This window comes from Protomyctophum bolini (genome assembly GCF_963924005.1).
Source record: "Protomyctophum bolini genome assembly, chromosome: 16".
NCBI classification, from domain to species: Eukaryota; Metazoa; Chordata; class Actinopteri; order Myctophiformes; family Myctophidae; genus Protomyctophum; species Protomyctophum bolini.
The window spans coordinates 41,133,117-41,150,601 of NC_137877.1; the positions used below are offsets into that span (position 1 = coordinate 41,133,117).

The 17,485-nt window shown below is 46.3% G+C and overlaps 1 protein-coding gene across 1 annotated transcript in view; it reads right to left on the bottom strand.

Moving 5' to 3' along the window:
* Positions 1-4,966: 4,966 nt before the first annotated feature.
* The window catches only part of LOC308330980 (uncharacterized protein), a gene marked incomplete at its 5' end in the record, with an annotated part of 29,204 nt that continues 16,685 nt past the window's right edge, over positions 4,967-17,485 (bottom strand). The window contains 3 exons of the mRNA XM_080786049.1: positions 4,967-8,254; positions 11,928-11,980; positions 17,287-17,415. Coding sequence (XP_080642175.1) covers positions 7,707-8,254; positions 11,928-11,980; positions 17,287-17,415 — 730 coding nt within the window. The 3' untranslated portion in view covers positions 4,967-7,706. The remainder of the gene's footprint in view (positions 8,255-11,927; positions 11,981-17,286; positions 17,416-17,485) is intronic.

Below are 17,485 nucleotides of genomic sequence, written 5' to 3' on the forward strand. Positions count from 1 at the left end.
CAGAGAATAGTTCTATATCAGATGGATACCGTTCCATTTGATTTCAAATGTATGTCTACGTTTGTAGTTCAACATATAATGGGCATGTATGTTGATTTTATGTGTCGGGTATTTTAATTAGAGAAGTTGACTTAATGGGGAGGATGCCTAAGGGATATTTGGGAGCTGAATAGAGATATTTACTGGAGTGAAATTAGTAGATGTTTCTTTGTCAGGCGAAAGACAGCGCTCCTGTCGTACGCATAAGTGTTAATCGTCCTAAATTGTGCATAAAGTTCTTATTTATGTTCGAATAAATTTGTGAATGGGTAAAAGTCAACAAAGTATTTATGCTATGACATGGGGGGAAACTCTAAAGTTATACAGGACACTCTAGGATTTTAATGTAAATATGTAACCTTTAGCATGCAAGGAGACCTGGAGACATACATTCTTTGAAATGATAGGAATATAGAGTTAGGAGGTCGCAGTAGACTGGTTATTTGTGAGCCTTGGTAATCTAGAGTGTTTAGATAATTATGGATGCTCTCTGAATGTGCTAAAAGTGGAGTTAACTAAACAAAAAAAAACGAATCATTTTTTGGATGACTATGGTAAATTTATCCCTGACATTAGCTGAAGCTAAGAGCTTTAGATGCCAGGTGTGAATTTCCGTAACACACTTTGAATTCGATAATTGGGTGCTTTGATAAGCAAAGGGGTTGGATTCATTTCAGCGACGTGTATTTTGTTTCAGTGTCAGATTTCTGTAATACGGTTTATCAGATATGTCATTTGTCATATATGTATGAAAGACTGGAATTTTGTATGCCATTCTACTGTAATTGTTTGACTTCTTTGTGTCATATTTTTTGGATGTTCCAGTCAGTCAGTGCAAAAGGGAGGACGAGGGTAAATTGTGTTCCATATCCGTTTTATGAGGCAATTTTGCCTCAAAGGGAGGATGTGATGTATATTGGAATACAATTCACATTAATATAGCTTAAATAACTGTTCTAAGTTGTCTCTCAGCTGAGCAAACATGTCAGGACACAGAGGCGTTTATAGCATGCAATCTTAGAATAGCCAGTGGCCACTAACTAGTGACCCACAAACAAATGGTTGTTCCTGCCACTACCTTATAAGGGAATCGTTTGGGACAGTGGGGGAACCTGAGACTACCTTTCCTTTGACATCTGTTGTCTTTGATGAGTTGTATAAAGAGCTTAGTGAAATGTCTGTCTATGTGTTAGTTACCCACAAGCCGTGAGGCTGGCTGGGAACATGCATGGGGCTTTTGCTCCATGGCTGAATGCTGTATTCTACTCTTGATAATAAAATGGACTTCAAAACTTTCATCTGCGTGCACCGTCGTCAGTCTTCTCTCTTAAGTTGTTAGATAGGAATTATACTTCACTTGCTTGTTTGTTAGTTGTTTGAGTGTCACCACCACCAGCCTTTAACAGGTGTTCAATCAGCCAAATGAGCACCAGCAGCCATCTTGCAGCTGATGCACTCTGGGAGATGTACGGTAGTTGTCTGAGGTGTCTTGTAGAAGATCCATGCTCCATTTACGAGTTTTAACTCAACAGTATTCCAAGTTCCACATTCCAAAAACATAATTTCATGCATTACAATACATAAATGTAGGAAGTTTAAGAAGCTTAGGCTAAAACGAACGCAAGAGAACGTTAGATAAGAAAGAAGGAGATGAAAATAGCAGATCTACAAGCTGTAGGATGACTATGTTTGGCTACATTTGGTGTAGACAGAAAAGAAGCGGTCCAAGTACAGAGACAACTAGTACAGAGACAACTCAGTTCCAGTTTAGTAAGTCTAGAGGGTTTAAGAGTTTAAATAACAAGCTGTAATATAGTGTGTATATTAATTAATTGTAACAACCTGTATTCTATCTACTATATATTTATGTATTTTAACAACCTGTATTCTACTATATGTTCATTTGTATATGAATGTATTTTAACAACCTGTATTCTACTATATGTTTATATATGTATATGAATGTATTTTAACAACCTGTATTCTATGTTTATATATGAACTGATTTTGAAGGATGTGTCATTGATTGATTCCATCAATTGGTTCAATAATGGACATGTCTTTAGTTTATGAATAAGGAACAAAGTGTGTCTCCTATCAGTTCAATAACGGACATGTCTTTTAGTTTATGAATAAGGAACAAAGCAGTGATACTCAACCTCAGGCCCGCGGGACCATTATGACTGGCCCACCAATGAAAATCTAAAAAAAAGAAGAAAAAAAAATCTGGAAAATTAAATAAAAATAAATAAATCTGAATGAAGTTATCTTTAATTACATTATTATAAGTAATACTATTAGAGTTGTACTATTACTCTAACGAGTAATGGGGAGATGCAATGCAAATGAAAGACATATACTGTGTATCCCTATTCCCTGACATAATTTTATAGCTAAACGGACAGAATTCTATTTTATTTGAATGATGAAACCCAGCTGCCATTAATAGTTGGAAATGGAAATGGAAATTGCGGAAATGGTAATTGCGGAAATTGCGGAAATGGTGGAAATGGAAATTGCAGAAATTGCGGAAATGGAAATTGCGGAAATTGCGGAAATGGAAATTGCGGCAATTGTGGAAATGGAAATTGCGGAAATTGCGGAAATGGTAATTGCGGAAATTGCTCTTCACTTATAGCTATCTATTTTCAGGTAGATTGTTTTATTTTACTCAGTCAGCCATATCACTACTCATTTTTTTTCATGAAAAAGGTCATAGCTGGGTAATCTATTTTCAGGCAAATTGTGTTTATTGTATTTTATTTTACTCAGCCATAACAATTTATTTTCTGTTAACCAACTTGCTGGCTGGCAGGCAGGCAGACAGCTACTCATAGACAGGCAGACAGACAGACAGCTACTCATGGAGAATTGGACAGGCAGGCAGTCAGACAGCTACTCATAGACAGGCAGACAGACAGCTACTCATGGAGAATTGGACAGGCAGGCAGACAGCTACTCATGGACAATTGGACAGGCAGGAAGGCAGACAGCTACTCATAGACAGACAGACAGCTACTCATGGACAATTGGACAGGCAGGAAGGCAGACAGCTACTCATAGACAGACAGACAGACAGCTACTCATAGACAATTGGGCAGGCAGGCAGACAGCTACTCATAGACAGACAGACAGCTACTCATGGACAATTGGACAGGCAGGAAGGCAGACAGCTACTCATAGACAGGCAGACAGACAGCTACTCATGGACAATTAGGCAGGCAGGCAGACAGCTACTCATAGACAGGCAGACATACAGCTACTCATGGACAATTAGGCAGGCAGGCAGACAGCTACTCAGACAGGCAGACAGACAGCTACTCATGGACAATTGGACAGGTAGGCAGGCAGACAGACAGTTACTCATAGACAGGCAGGCAGACAGCTACTCATAGACAGGCAGACAGTAAGACAGCTACTCATTGACAGACAGACAAATAACTACTCATGGACAGGCAGGCAGGCAGGCAGGCAGGCAAAGAGAACAATTAATGGGAACTGACCCATGAGTAAAAACAAAACAAAGGTGGATTTCATTGCTTACGGTATTGAAAAAGTAGTCCATTAGGCCTCCACCATAATAACTGATGTTAGATGTTGGGACAATTAATGGGAACTGACCCATGAGTAAAAACAAAACAAAGGTGGATTTCATTGCTTACACTCACAGGAATGAAATAATTCCATTAGTTTATGCCAGGTGAGTCCAGTGCAACGCGCCTCAGAAATCAACGGGAAGTGTTGGAGAAATAGAATCAATATCCGGTCAGTGCGTTCAGTGTCTGTTTCTCGCTTCAAATGTATTCAGAAACATTCTTGAGAGAAATGTTTAGCTGTAAATGACATTGTTTGTTTATACATTGAAATAATAACGTGTGTTCCGATTGGATCCAACGTAGTTCTTATATTGTGGACATGTTTTCACACTATGAATATTAATACACAGGAACAACGACAGACTGTCAACAAATAGCGGTGCACGATTATGAAATCATGCCCGATATCCGATTATTTGCAGGGTCATATCTGCCGATACCGAATGTGACCGATTCCGATATCAGAGGACCACAATGGAAACAAGCCTAGGCTCTATAGGTGCTTGGCCCAAAGCCTGTTAATAAAGTATCAAAGCAATCAATAAATAGCCTATACTCTTTTCCAAGTGTCTGTTTTCACAACTGAATGACTGAATGAGACTGAATGAGTACACAAATTAAATGTAGAAAAATGTAAAGTTTATTTTTACTTAAGATTTTACATCATATTTGATGTGGCTTTTGTTCTAGACTAGTGGTACTAGACACTTTTGATTTATATTGAACTCATTGATGTTTTTTTACATTTTTCATTTAAAACCCATTAAATTCAATAATTTGTATTATTTTGAGACTGTTCCGATACCAATATGGCATTTCTATGGCCGATGTGGCCGATTCTGATTCATGCTACCGATTAATCGTGGATCCCTATCAACAATCAATTTATTAAACAATTATGACTTCTACACATGATCATACAATAACATGTGAAGAATGAGAATGATATCAAATGAATATTCAATGAAACGCAATAATGGAACGAGTGAGGAAATTATGATCTAATAATGAATCAATGAATACACTGATTGATTTGAGTTAATTAACAACACATTTAGTAGAGTGATTGACTTGAAGTCTAGTCAACAACATGTTCACAGCAGTAGGAGAGCAGACGTTAAGTCTAGTCAACCATTTCTCATGATTCTGAAATCATTGCAAGAATTTGTTTTACACGTTAGTTTGTTACTAGACACATTTACAAACACATTGAAATCATTGCAAGCATTTGTTTTAGAAAACTTTCTTGTGAACACCGCACTTTGACTTATGGTGCGTTACCGGCTTAAATCGACATCATAAAAAGTAGAGAGGACGCACACACCAAGAAACAAATTCAAGCTGGTTTATTCTATTTCAACGGGACAAACGTTTGGGCTAACAGCCTTCTTCAGTGTGAGGAGTTGTGGAGTCAAGTCTCTTTTGAAGGAGTGGTGACGTTGTGCAGGTGCACACCATCACTAATCATCACCTCACAGTCACACCCAAGGTGTGATTACAGACTGGATAGATACAAGATATCAGTATCTATTAACAATGTCAATACATTTGCCCAATATATAGAAATATCAAATATAGAAATATACAAATATTATACAAAGATTGAACAAAAAGTGGCTGAGGACATTGGGCATTACTGCCGTTCATAAATCAGTTTGTTTGGGACCTCCTTGGACTCCCATGCCTTTGTCCAAGCTGATTGGACGGTGAAGTCAGCTGGTGGAGGGTTGGTCTAGATGGAAGTGGAGCAGTGGGGGGTGTAGATGTCTGCATGGTAGATGACTGAAGACAGGGACTGTGTTCCTCCACCTCACAGCTGCCTTTGATGTGCCGTCTGGCACAAACAGCTCACAGTGAAACTCACAAATCTGCTGACCAACCGGAGGTTCAGAGTTCACCTCGGACAGAACACAGTCACACAGAGAACACAGACAAATGGAGTCCTGCAGGGTCCAACCCTATTCAACCTCTACGCAAAACGACCTACCGTCCAACAAATCCTGCAAATTAATCTGTGCAGACGACATCGGTTTGGCATTCCAAACCACCAGAACTTGACCCACTGGAACAGGTGCTCACTGAAGACCTTTACAACCTGGACCAGTTCTGCAAAAAGCCCAGCTTCCAGTGTATTCCATCTCCACAATGCTAAAGCTGCCAGAGAACTGAACATCCATCTGAGTGGACTCAAGATAAAGCTGTCAGAGAACTGAACATCCATCTGAGTGGACTCAAGATAAAGCTGCCTCTAATCCAACCCACCTCGGTGTGACCCTCGACAGAATCCTGTCCTTCAAGGACCACCTAAAAGGGAACGGCAGCGAAGGTGAAGTCCAGAAACAACCTGCTCTGCTGCAGCCTCCACACTGAGCTCTGCTGCAGCCTCCACACTGAGCTCTGCTGCAGCCTCCACACTGAGCTCTGCTGCAGCCTCCACACTGAGCTCTGCTGCAGGCTCCACACTGAGCACCAGCAGTTACTCAAAGGATGCTTCAAAAGGTCAAAAACTCTCCCTGTCTACCAGGTCAAAGACTCTCCCCATCTACCAGGTCAAAGGTCAAAGACTCTCACCATCTACCAGGTCAAAGGTCAAAGACTCTCCCCATCTACCAGGTCAAAGGTCAAAGACTCTCCCGTCTACCAACACATGCAGACATCTAGTCTAATGTAAGATCTAAAGCTCCCTGTGGTGATGACTCATTTATACCATAGAGTTTGACATTAATATGGATCTGACCACGGACCCCCATGTGAACATATTTGTACCAGGGACCCCCATAGTGAACATATTTGTACCAGGGACCCCCATTTGAACATATTTGTACCAGGGACCCCCATGTGAACATATTTGTACCAGGGACCCCCATTTGAACATATTTGTACCAGGGACCCCAATTTGAACATATTTGTACCAGGGACCCCCATTTGAACATATTTGTACCAGGGACCCCCATGTGAACATATTTGTACCAGGGACCCCCATTTGAACATATTTGTACCAGGGACCCCAACACAAGATTTGTGTTACAATTTTCAAATAGCCTATATATATATTTACAAAAATACTTTCTTATTTTAAATATGCATCGCGAAACATTGTGAGATCTGCTCTTTTCAAATAGCCAGTGTGTACATATAGGGTTAACATTTTTGAACTGATTTTGAGACCACCGTTTCTTTTGTTTAATTTTTAGATTTTATTTTAGTCAGTCTTTTGAATGAAGCTTTAGTTTTAGTCATTAGTCATCTGAAATGTTTTAGTGTTAATCTAGTTTTAGTCGACTAAATATAAGATGTCAGTCGACTAAATCTATACAGGTAATTTAGTCGACTAAAATGTATTTCGGTGGGCCTTGGTGGCGTCGTAATGGGTGATTTCACACTCGGTGAATGCTGAAAATAGCCGATCTACAAGCTTGCAGTGCGACGCGTTGTGAGCTTGTAGATCTGCTATTTTCAGCATGTAACCAAGCATAAAATGACTTGTCTTTTAGTTCTACTGGATCTCTTCTCCACCCTAAGATTTTAGTCTAGTTTTCATTTGATGTATTGTCTTATAGTTTTAGTCATCATGTTAGTCTTCCTTAGTGAAAAAAGGTGGTCGGCGAACATTTTCCGTCATAGTTTTAGTCGACAAAATCAACACTAACTGGTTCTCAAAGTGTGGTCCAGGGTCCCCCGGGGGTCCTTGAGGGGGTTCCAGGGGGTCCTAGAAGCTAAATGATCTAATATTAGCCATATCTTACTTTACTACAGTATTTGAAAATATCAGATCTACAAGCTCACAATGCATTGGGTCAAAGGTCAAATACATGGGGGGGGGGTGTTGACATGACAACGTCCAGGAGCTGTAATGTGTGATGTCACTGTGATGCTTATATACATCACCACGATGATGTCACCGTGATGTCATGAGTTACTCATGCCCAAATATGGAGTCCATGATGTCAGACTCGGCTATAGTGTCAAAGTACCCCGTGGTGACGGTGCAGGTAACCATGACAACCTGCACTCACTCAAACATGTTGAGTAACCATGGCGACCTGATGATGTCACCCTCACATGGAGCCTCTATCTCTGCTCACACAGACGCACTGAGGAGGAGGAGGGGTATAACATGAACCCAGCATAGAGACGTTGAGTGGGAGTGGTCTGGAAGGTGTACAGGTGCCTCAGTGAGTCAGAGCACACTGTGTAGAAGGACAGAGTCCCAGCGGGACGGTCCACATACACTGATACTCTGTTGGAGCCTCTAGAGGCAGAGACAGGGAGGTCAGTCCGCTGTCCGTTGTGTCTGACATAGTACCTGGAACCATCACGACCACCACAGTACAGACTCCAGGACTTGTCATTCCCTCCAAGCCAACAGTCATCACCACTTCCTTTCCTGCTGATTGTTCCGTCAGCGACTCCTATATCAACCCATCCACTGCACTCTACCTCCCAGGAACAGCGTCCAGTCACACTCTGTGTACTCAGGACCTGTTCCCAGTAATCAAACCTGTCGGGGTGATCAGGAGGATCCTGACCCCCTGACCCCCATGTGACCTTCCTGTTGCCCTCAGACAGAGAGAGGTCTCTGTGTGCTGTGTTTGTGTCCAGTGTGAGACGCTGGAAATCTGATGAGAAAAAACAACACAGGAGACATTAAATACATCATTCACTGACTGACACACACGCACAAATGCACATGCACGGTCGGACCCTTGCGCACACACACACACACACACACACACACACACACACACACACACACACACACACACATGCATGGTCGCGCACACACACACACACACACACACACACACACACACACGGTCACACACACACACACACACATGCACGGTCACACACACACACACACACACATGCGTGGTCACACACACACGGTCGCACACACACACACACATGCACGGTCACACACACACACACACACACATGCGTGGTCACACACACACGGTCGCACACACACACACACGCAGTCACACACACACACACACACACACACACACACACACATGCGTGGTCACACACACACGCACAGTCACACACACACATGCGCGCAGTCACACACACACACACATGCGCATCACACACATGCGCGGTCACACACACACACATGCGTGGTCACACACACACACAGTCGCAGTCACACACACACACGCACGGTCACACACACACGGTCACACACACACAGTCACACACACATGCGTGGTCACACTTAGTCGCAGTCTAAAGCCCATCACACACCGTCTGCGGCGCGACGCGTTGCCGCGCGACGCCGCCTGGAAAATAGAACTGTGTTCTATCGGCGCGCCGGGCGACGCTGCGGACGGAGCCGGTGTGTGGTGGGCTACACACACACATGCGCGGTCACACACACACTCACAGTCACACACACACATGCGTGGTCACACACGCGCGTGCAGTCGCGGTCACACACACATGCACGGTCACACACCCACACACGCACAGTCACACACACACATGCACGGACACACACACGCGGACACACACACGCGTGCGCCGTCGCGCACAGTCACGCTCGCGGTCACACACACATGCGTGGTCACACACCCACGCACGCGCGGTCACACACAAATGGTAAATGGTGCATTTATATAGCGCCTTTATCCAAGGCGCTTTACAGAGATTGTGCATTACATTCACCCATTCACACACACATTCATACACCGATGGCAGCAGAAACCATGCAAGGCACCACACATCGGGAACAATTAGGGGTACTGAACCCCTAATTGTTCTTGCTCAAGGACACTTCGACCATCTGGGGACCCCCACAATCATCTGGGGGACCCCCACAATCATCTGGGGGACCCCCATAACCATCTGGGGACCCCCAAAAAATAATCTGGGGGACCCCCACAATCATCTGGGGAACCCCATAATCATCTGGGGGACCCCCACAATCATCTGGGGACCCCCACAATCATCTGGGGACCCCCATAACCATCTGGGGGACCCCCATAACCATCTGGGGACCCCCACAATCATCTGGGGGACCCTCATAACCATCTGGGGGACCCTCATAACCATCTGGGGACCCCCACAACCATCTGGGGGACCCTCATAACCATCTGGGGGACCCTCATAACCATCTGGGGACCCCCACAACCATCTGGGGGACCCTCATAACCATCTGGGGACCCCCACAATCATCTGGGGACCCCCACAACCATCTGGGGACCCCCCACAGCCATCTAGGAACCCCCAGGGGGTTCATGGGGGGAAGAGTTGCCTAGTTCAGGTATGCAGTGATAGGTCAGGCTAGAGGGGGTTAAAGCAATGGGCCAAGGTGGTTGGTGAAGAGGAGAGCCTGAAGAAAAAGGAAGTGACACACTGACAGTGGGCAGAGAGAGACTAGCCTAGACAGAGACAGACAGAGACTCTGTACGTGTCTGTCTCTATGTTTATGTGTCTGTCTTTATGTGTACGTGTCTGTCTCTATGTTTATGTGTCTGTCTCTATGTGTACGTGTCTGTCTCTCTGTGTACGTGTCTGTCTCTATGTGTACGTGTCTGTCTCTATGTGTACGTGTCTGTCTCTATGTGTACGTGTCTGTCTCTATGTGTACGTGTCTGTCTCTATGTGTACGTGTCTGTCTCTATGTGAACGTGTCTGTCTCTATGTGTACGTGTCTGTCTCTATGTGTACGTGTCTGTCTCTATGTGTACGTGTCTGTCTCTCTGTGTACGTGTCTGTCTCTATGTGAACGTGTCTGTCTCTATGTGTACGTGTCTGTCTCTATGTGTACGTGTCTGTCTCTATGTGTACGTGTCTGTCTCTATGTGTACGTGTCTGTCTCTATGTGTACGTGTCTGTCTCTCTGTGTACGTGTATGTCTCTATGTTTACGTGTCTGTCTCTCTGTGTACGTGTCTGTCTCTCTGTGTACGTGTCTGTCTCTACGTGTCTGTCTCTATGTGTACGTGTCTGTCTCTATGTGTACGTGTCTGTCTCTCTGTGTAGGTGTCTGTCTCTCTGTGTACGTGTCTGTCTCTATGTGTACGTGTCTGTCTCTCTGTGTACGTGTCTGTCTCTATGTTTATGTGTCTGTCTCTCTGTGTACGTGTCTGTCTCTCTGTGTACGTGTCTGTCTCTATGTGTACGTGTCTGTCTCTATGTGTACGTGTCTGTCTCTATGTGTACGTGTCTGTCTCTCTGTGTACGTGTCTGTCTCTATGTGAACGTGTCTGTCTCTATGTGTACGTGTCTGTCTCTCTGTGTACGTGTCTGTCTCTCTGTGTACGTGTCTGTCTCTATGTGTACGTGTCTGTCTCTCTGTGTACGTGTCTGTCTCTATGTGTACGTGTCTGTCTCTATGTGTACGTGTCTGTCTCTATGTGTACGTGTCTGTCTCTCTGTGTACGTGTCTGTCTCTATGTGTACGTGTCTGTCTCTATGTGTACGTGTCTGTCTCTATGTGTACGTGTCTGTCTTCTATGTGTACGTGTCTGTCTCTATGTGTACGTGTCTGTCTCTCTGTGTACGTGTCTGTCTCTCTGTGTACGTGTCTGTCTCTATGTGTACGTGTCTGTCTCTATGTGTACGTGTCTGTCTTCTATGTGTACGTGTCTGTCTCTATGTGAACGTGTCTGTCTTCTATGTGTACGTGTCTGTCTCTCTGTCCGAGCACGGAAAGCTGCAACGCGGTAACTCTGTCATTTCTCAACCATTTCGGACGCGCAAAGGCTTGCCAGAACCGTCCCGGCCCCCCTGGGTACGTTCCTGGGGGTCTGGAAGTTCCGGGGACCCCCACACGGTAACTCTGTCATTTTCCAAAAATAATCAAAGTACAGCATAGAGCACAGCCCACTACAATACAGTACAGAGCAGTAACTATACCAATAAATGTATAGTTGCACCGCTCAGTTTACACAAGTGTGACTTATATTTCCAGTTGTCTCGTATGGTGTCAAATGGAGCGTGGAACAATGCAAATTATCAACACAGAGATCACTTGTGACTTTCTAACAAAAACGAGACACACCTGTGATCCGCACACATCACGGCTCTGCACCACCTTTCATGCATCGCACGTCAGAATTGAACTCATGCCAAATATAGACGAAATACATGTTATTTACGACCAGGTTAGTGAATGAGGCCCATTGTTTCTGTCAAACCACATGACCTCATCTTGATGGTGTTAAGGACCAGGCCAAGAGCACAGAGTAGAGAGCACAAGAGTTTTCAGGACAACATCAACCAAGTATACAACAGTGTATAAAATGTTAACGTGTGATGTTGACACAGACAGACAGATACTCACGTTTTGAAATGAGTTGAGGGTTAGTAAGCCAATCTTCTCCTCCATGTTTCACTCTGTAGGAAGTAGAACAACAATGCATCAATGTCTGACTGTCTAACACAACATCTCCACTAGCTGACACTACAGTGTTTCACTCTGTAGGAAGTAGAACAACAATGCATCAATGTCTGACTGTCTAACACAACGTATCCACTAGCTGACACTACAGTGTTTCACTCTGTAGGAAGTAGAACAACAATGCATCAATGTCTGACTGTCTAACACAACGTATCCACTAGCTGACACTACAGTGTTTCACTCTGTAGGAAGTAGAACAACAGTGCATCAATGTCTGATTGTCTAACACAACGTCTCCACTAGTTGACACTACAGTGTTTCACTCTGTAGGAAGTAGAACAACAATGCATCAATGTCTAACTGTCTAAAACAACGTCTCCACTAGCTGACACTACAGTGTTTCACTCTGTAGGAAGTAGAACGGAGGGTTACACTCTCTGTAACCCAGGTTCTCTGAGTGGAGAGACTGGCTCTCCACTACATATTTTCAATATGTACGGGAACTGACCCCACAGGGCAGTGTTCATGGATATCTCTTTAAGACACATCTTCTATGGTGGCCCTGCCCAGATTCCAATCAGCGGGCTATTTAAGCCCCATCTGTGCAGTGCCACTTCGATTAATTCTTGATTGACACGCATTTCGGAGCGGCTCTTTTGTGGAGAGCCAGTCTCTCCACTCAGAGAACCTGGGTTACAGAGAGTGTAACCCTCCGTTCTCTATCGTGTTCGAGACTGGCTCTCCACTACATATTTTCAATATGTACGGGAACTCTCTAAGACACACCGCGAGGAAATGAGCAGACCAGCTGCCCCTGCGGCAGCCCGAGGCAGTTTAACCTGAATTCCGTCCGAGCCTATAAGTGGTGAGCGCCATGCGTCACAGGCGCTTGCCAAAACGCTCCAAAACTTCAGTATTCATACCAAGTAAGTAATACTCGTGGCCTAGGCGCAAGACGCCACCTAGGCTCAGCTGGCCCAGCATGATGCTAGGCCAGTGACCACCGGGGTGAAGGGCTGCTCAAGCCAGCCCGTCAGATGCCCGGCCGACCTGACCGGTCAAGGTGCTGGTGACCCTACCGCTGAGTAGCACGCAGGAGCGACTCCCACAGGGGGAGCGGATGCCACCACGTTCCATCGGTAGGACAAGGTGAATGTAGACAGAGTCGCCCATGTCACTGCTGTGTAGATCTCTGTCAGAGATACACCATTCTACAGCAACCAGGGGGCTGTTGTCCCATGGGCAGAGCGTGCCCGCCTTCCAGGCGACCCTGGCACTCCTGCCTGCTTGTCCCTGTTGGATCACCCCTGTGATCCGGTGGGACTGTCCAGCCTTCGACCATGGTCTACCCGAGCACTCTCTGATCAGGCCGTATGGTATAGAGTGCAGGGATTGGTGCCAGCACCACCTAACCATTGCCATGTAGGAAGTGGCAGCCTCCTTCATGCACTGATAGGGACATTCTTGTGGCTGACACTGCTAACAACAAGAATGCTGTCCTGCGAGAAGCCACCCCAGTGTCCACGCTTAATTGGCTCATGCCGCAAGGCAGACAGTACCACCTCTCGTGGGGGGGCTGCCGACCTAATGTGCGAGCACTCGATGCACCGTGGTCTCCCTCAGCCCTAAGGGGCGGAGGCACCAGCTGGCTCACTGCCAAGAGATGCCAGCCAGCAAACTAGTGCTGTGGGATCCAACAAACGGGCACCGGTCACGAGGACGTCCCACGCCAACATCCGTGGATGTACTCAAGAACGACGCAGGAGCGCAAAGTACCAACAAACTGGCCAGATGGAGATCCAGGATCACCGGAAACGACAATGGAGGGCTCGTCTGAGGACGACCTCGAGAGAGCTACAACCCATGACATGGTGGAACCTACTCAGGGGTCCACCTGAATTGACCGCCACTGTCTCGAGAGACAGCATGTGGGGGCTGGGTATCCTGAACTGTCAGGACTGAGGAGTGGGCTCGGTGTGCTGAGCACCTCTAGCCATACCCCGCCGGTTGGCCCTGGAATTGTTTGTTTACGCTCTCTGCCGTGTGGTCTGGCCGGACCGCGGCGGCAACGATCAGCGACCGTAGATGGCCTCAGAGTACGCCGACTAGGTCAGCTCCTCTGGGTTCTACCCCGCTACCCGCCGCAACGGTTTACAGCCGCGATGATCAACCAGGAGGTTCACCGACGAGGTCGGTTTCGCTCGGGGTCTCACAGCGCTTCTGCAGCCAGGGAACCCAGGCTCCACCAACGAGGTCGGCTTCGCACTTGGGACCCTTTGGCCGCACCGAGCACCGTCTCAAGGTTTCCCCCGACGAGCAGGTTTCACCAGGGAGCGGACGCACGGACCGAACGCCGTCTCAAGGTTTCCCCCGACGAGCGGGTTTCACCAGGGAGCGGACGCACGGACAAGACTGAGGCTTCCTCCGCGAGGCAGATTCGGCACTCAGTCTTGTTGCTGTTGTTGTTGGCTAGCTGCGCCTAGATAGCCATGACTTCGTGACTTCTCTGGATGAGAAGAGCTTTCTCTGTGGTTTCAGACCGGTAACCGGATTCTACCCCGCAGAGTCACACCTAGGTGCATAAACGGCTCGCCGTGACACACTGTACACTGTATCGTGTGCTCTGCCCGACAGCCACAGCACGCTCTGCTGTGTCACTGAGCCCGGCTCCACCGTGAAACTACACCACGGACGCATGAGCTGACCTCGTCAGCAATACGCCCTATAGTGTGATAATGGCTGAGATTCAGGCATACTTCCTGGCAGACCCAGCATGTCATGTCTATGTTACCAAACGTCGGACAGACACAGCATGTCCTGTCTGTGACAGAACTACACCACTGTCGCGTGAGCTGACACCCCGCCAGAAATACGACAGTATAGTGCGCTATGATGACTGCCCAACATAAAGGGAAACCTTCGACTGACCCAGCACGTTCTGTTTGTGTCACTGAACCCAGATCCACAATACCGAACTACATCACCGGGGTGTAAGCTGGCGCAACACCCACAATACATGTATTCATGTACTCTTTGTATGTCTATTTCATATGGACCCCAGGGAGATTAGCTGTCGCTTTGGCATCAGCTAATGGGGATCCATTCAGTAAACCATACCCTGTATAGTGTGCTCTAATGGCCGTCTGACCCCAAGGAATTGTGTTAGTCTCACCTACAAACGAGACAACAGCTAACCCGAGAGGGCGAGTCAACGCTCGCTCCCTAAACTGCACACTGTAGTGCATTAATAGGCTGCTGACACTCGTAAGTAGTCTCGCCGAAAACTTTCACTAAATCCTTCTTTACAGACCTGTCCATACCAGGCAGGGCAGGAAAGAGGTGGAGCTATAGCCTGAGCTTAGCTCGCCCAGCTCTGCCAACCTGGGACAAGGTTCAAGGTAGTCTTTATCTTCTATAAGGCGCCGTAGAGCCGGAGGAGCCACCACCATGGCTGTCGGACGCTCTGGGGTTGGCGGAGCTAGCGGAGCTGGTGGGGCTGACGAAGCTGTGGCTGTAGGCGGTTGCCTCCGCCGCTGGTCGCCCCCGACGGCAGTCTTCAGCCGCTTGGCCTGATGCTGGGCTAAAATATCCTCTACCGGTGCCAGAGAGAATGATCGAGCCCTGGCCTCCCTCACTCTAGCCGGCAGGATGAAACAGTTTATACAGGATGCCGGGTCCAACCTGGCCATGTGTGCATGGTTCAGACCCAAGCACCACATGCACCTGTCATGGCCGTCCTCCATGGGCATTTTCACCGCACACACCGAACAGGTGTGCACTGAAGTGGCCATGTTTCTGTTTCCCCTATGTACCTCAATATGTATAGCTATGTGTTATAATTTATATATAGATATATATATATATGTTCAAATTGTTCATATACATATATAGATATCTATCTATCTACTTATTTGATTATTCAGACAACTTAAGTATATAGACATGTATTATAACTGCATATATTTAATTTATATATATTTAATTTATCTATATATATATATAAATACATGAATGTATAGCTATTCAGTTTAGTAGATGGGTATATAGATATGTATACACAGTATACTATCTGCCTATATATCTATAAGTGTGTATAAACCCGCTTATATCATAGACAACCTGGCAACCAGCCTACACGACGAGTGAGGGTGACAGAGTGTGTTCACTCGAGCCCCCTCCCAACGCCGACGTGATGACGTCAACGCGGAAGTCGGGAGTTTGTTATTGTTTTTTCCTCTCTGCCGTGTGAACTGGCCGTATACACTGTCTACTATACAGCCGCGATGGTCAACCGGGAGGTTTGCCGACGAGGTCGGTTTCGCTCGGGGTCTCACAGCGCTTCTGCAGCCAGGGAACCAAGGCTCCACCAACGTGGTTGGCTTCACGCTTGGACCCTTTGGCCACACCGAACGCCGACCCAAGGTTTCCCCCAACGAGCAGGTTTCACCAAGGGTTGGACGCACGGACCGAACGCCGTCTCCAAGGTTTCCCCCAACGAGCAGGTTTCACCAAGGAGCGGTCGCACGGACAAACTGAGGCTTCCTCCACAAGACAGATTCGGCACTCAGCTTGTTGCTGTTGCTGTTTTTTTGATGGAGCTACGCGGCGCCCTGAGAGGAGTCGCGACGACCGGCTCTCTTCTTACCTAGGTAAGTGGACTGTGCCACGCAGCTGTTCTAATATAGTTTTTTTATTGATGCGTTTCCAAACTGCTGAGATAGCCTACGTAACGTCTGCTCTCGTGGAAATCAAAAGATCGAAGTGGCACTGCACAGATGGGGCTTAAATAGCCCGCTGATTGGAATCTGGGCAGGGCCACCATAGAAGATGTGTCTTAAAGAGATATCCATGAACACTGCCCTGTGGGGTCAGTTCCCGTACATATTGAAAATATGTAGTGGAGAGCCAGTCTCGAACACGATAGAGAACAACAATGCATCAATGTCTAACTGTCTAACACAACGTCTCCACTAGCTGACACTACAGTGTTTCTCCTATCATTATCTTGGCCCTGAAGCTCACCCAGACATACTCACTGCTGCCCAGTTTGGATCTCATCACCTCCTCAGACTCCACCTTAACCCCTATAGCACTCCATTCTCCTTTTATACCTTCTTGATGCAACTTTACTATGCACATATCTTGGATATGTCTTGTTCTTAATTTAGATTATTTTTGTTGTTTAGAGTTTCTTTGAGGCACTGCATTGTTCTCTCTGCATGCATGACGTTGTGTCAGAGTGAATACACTGTAAAGGGAAACACTGCACTGTCCAACATGGACACAGCCCAAGTCTACTCACTTGCAGTTCTCCAGGACTGAATCATTCACCACGTTGAGGCTCAGGTCCAACTCTCTTAGGGAGGGATTAGAGCTTACAGCTGAAGCCAGAGCTTCACAGCATCTCTCTGACAAGAAGCACTGAGCCAGTCTGAAACACCAGATGGAAACATGAATGAATGAATGAATGAATGAATGAATGAATGAATGAATGAATGAAT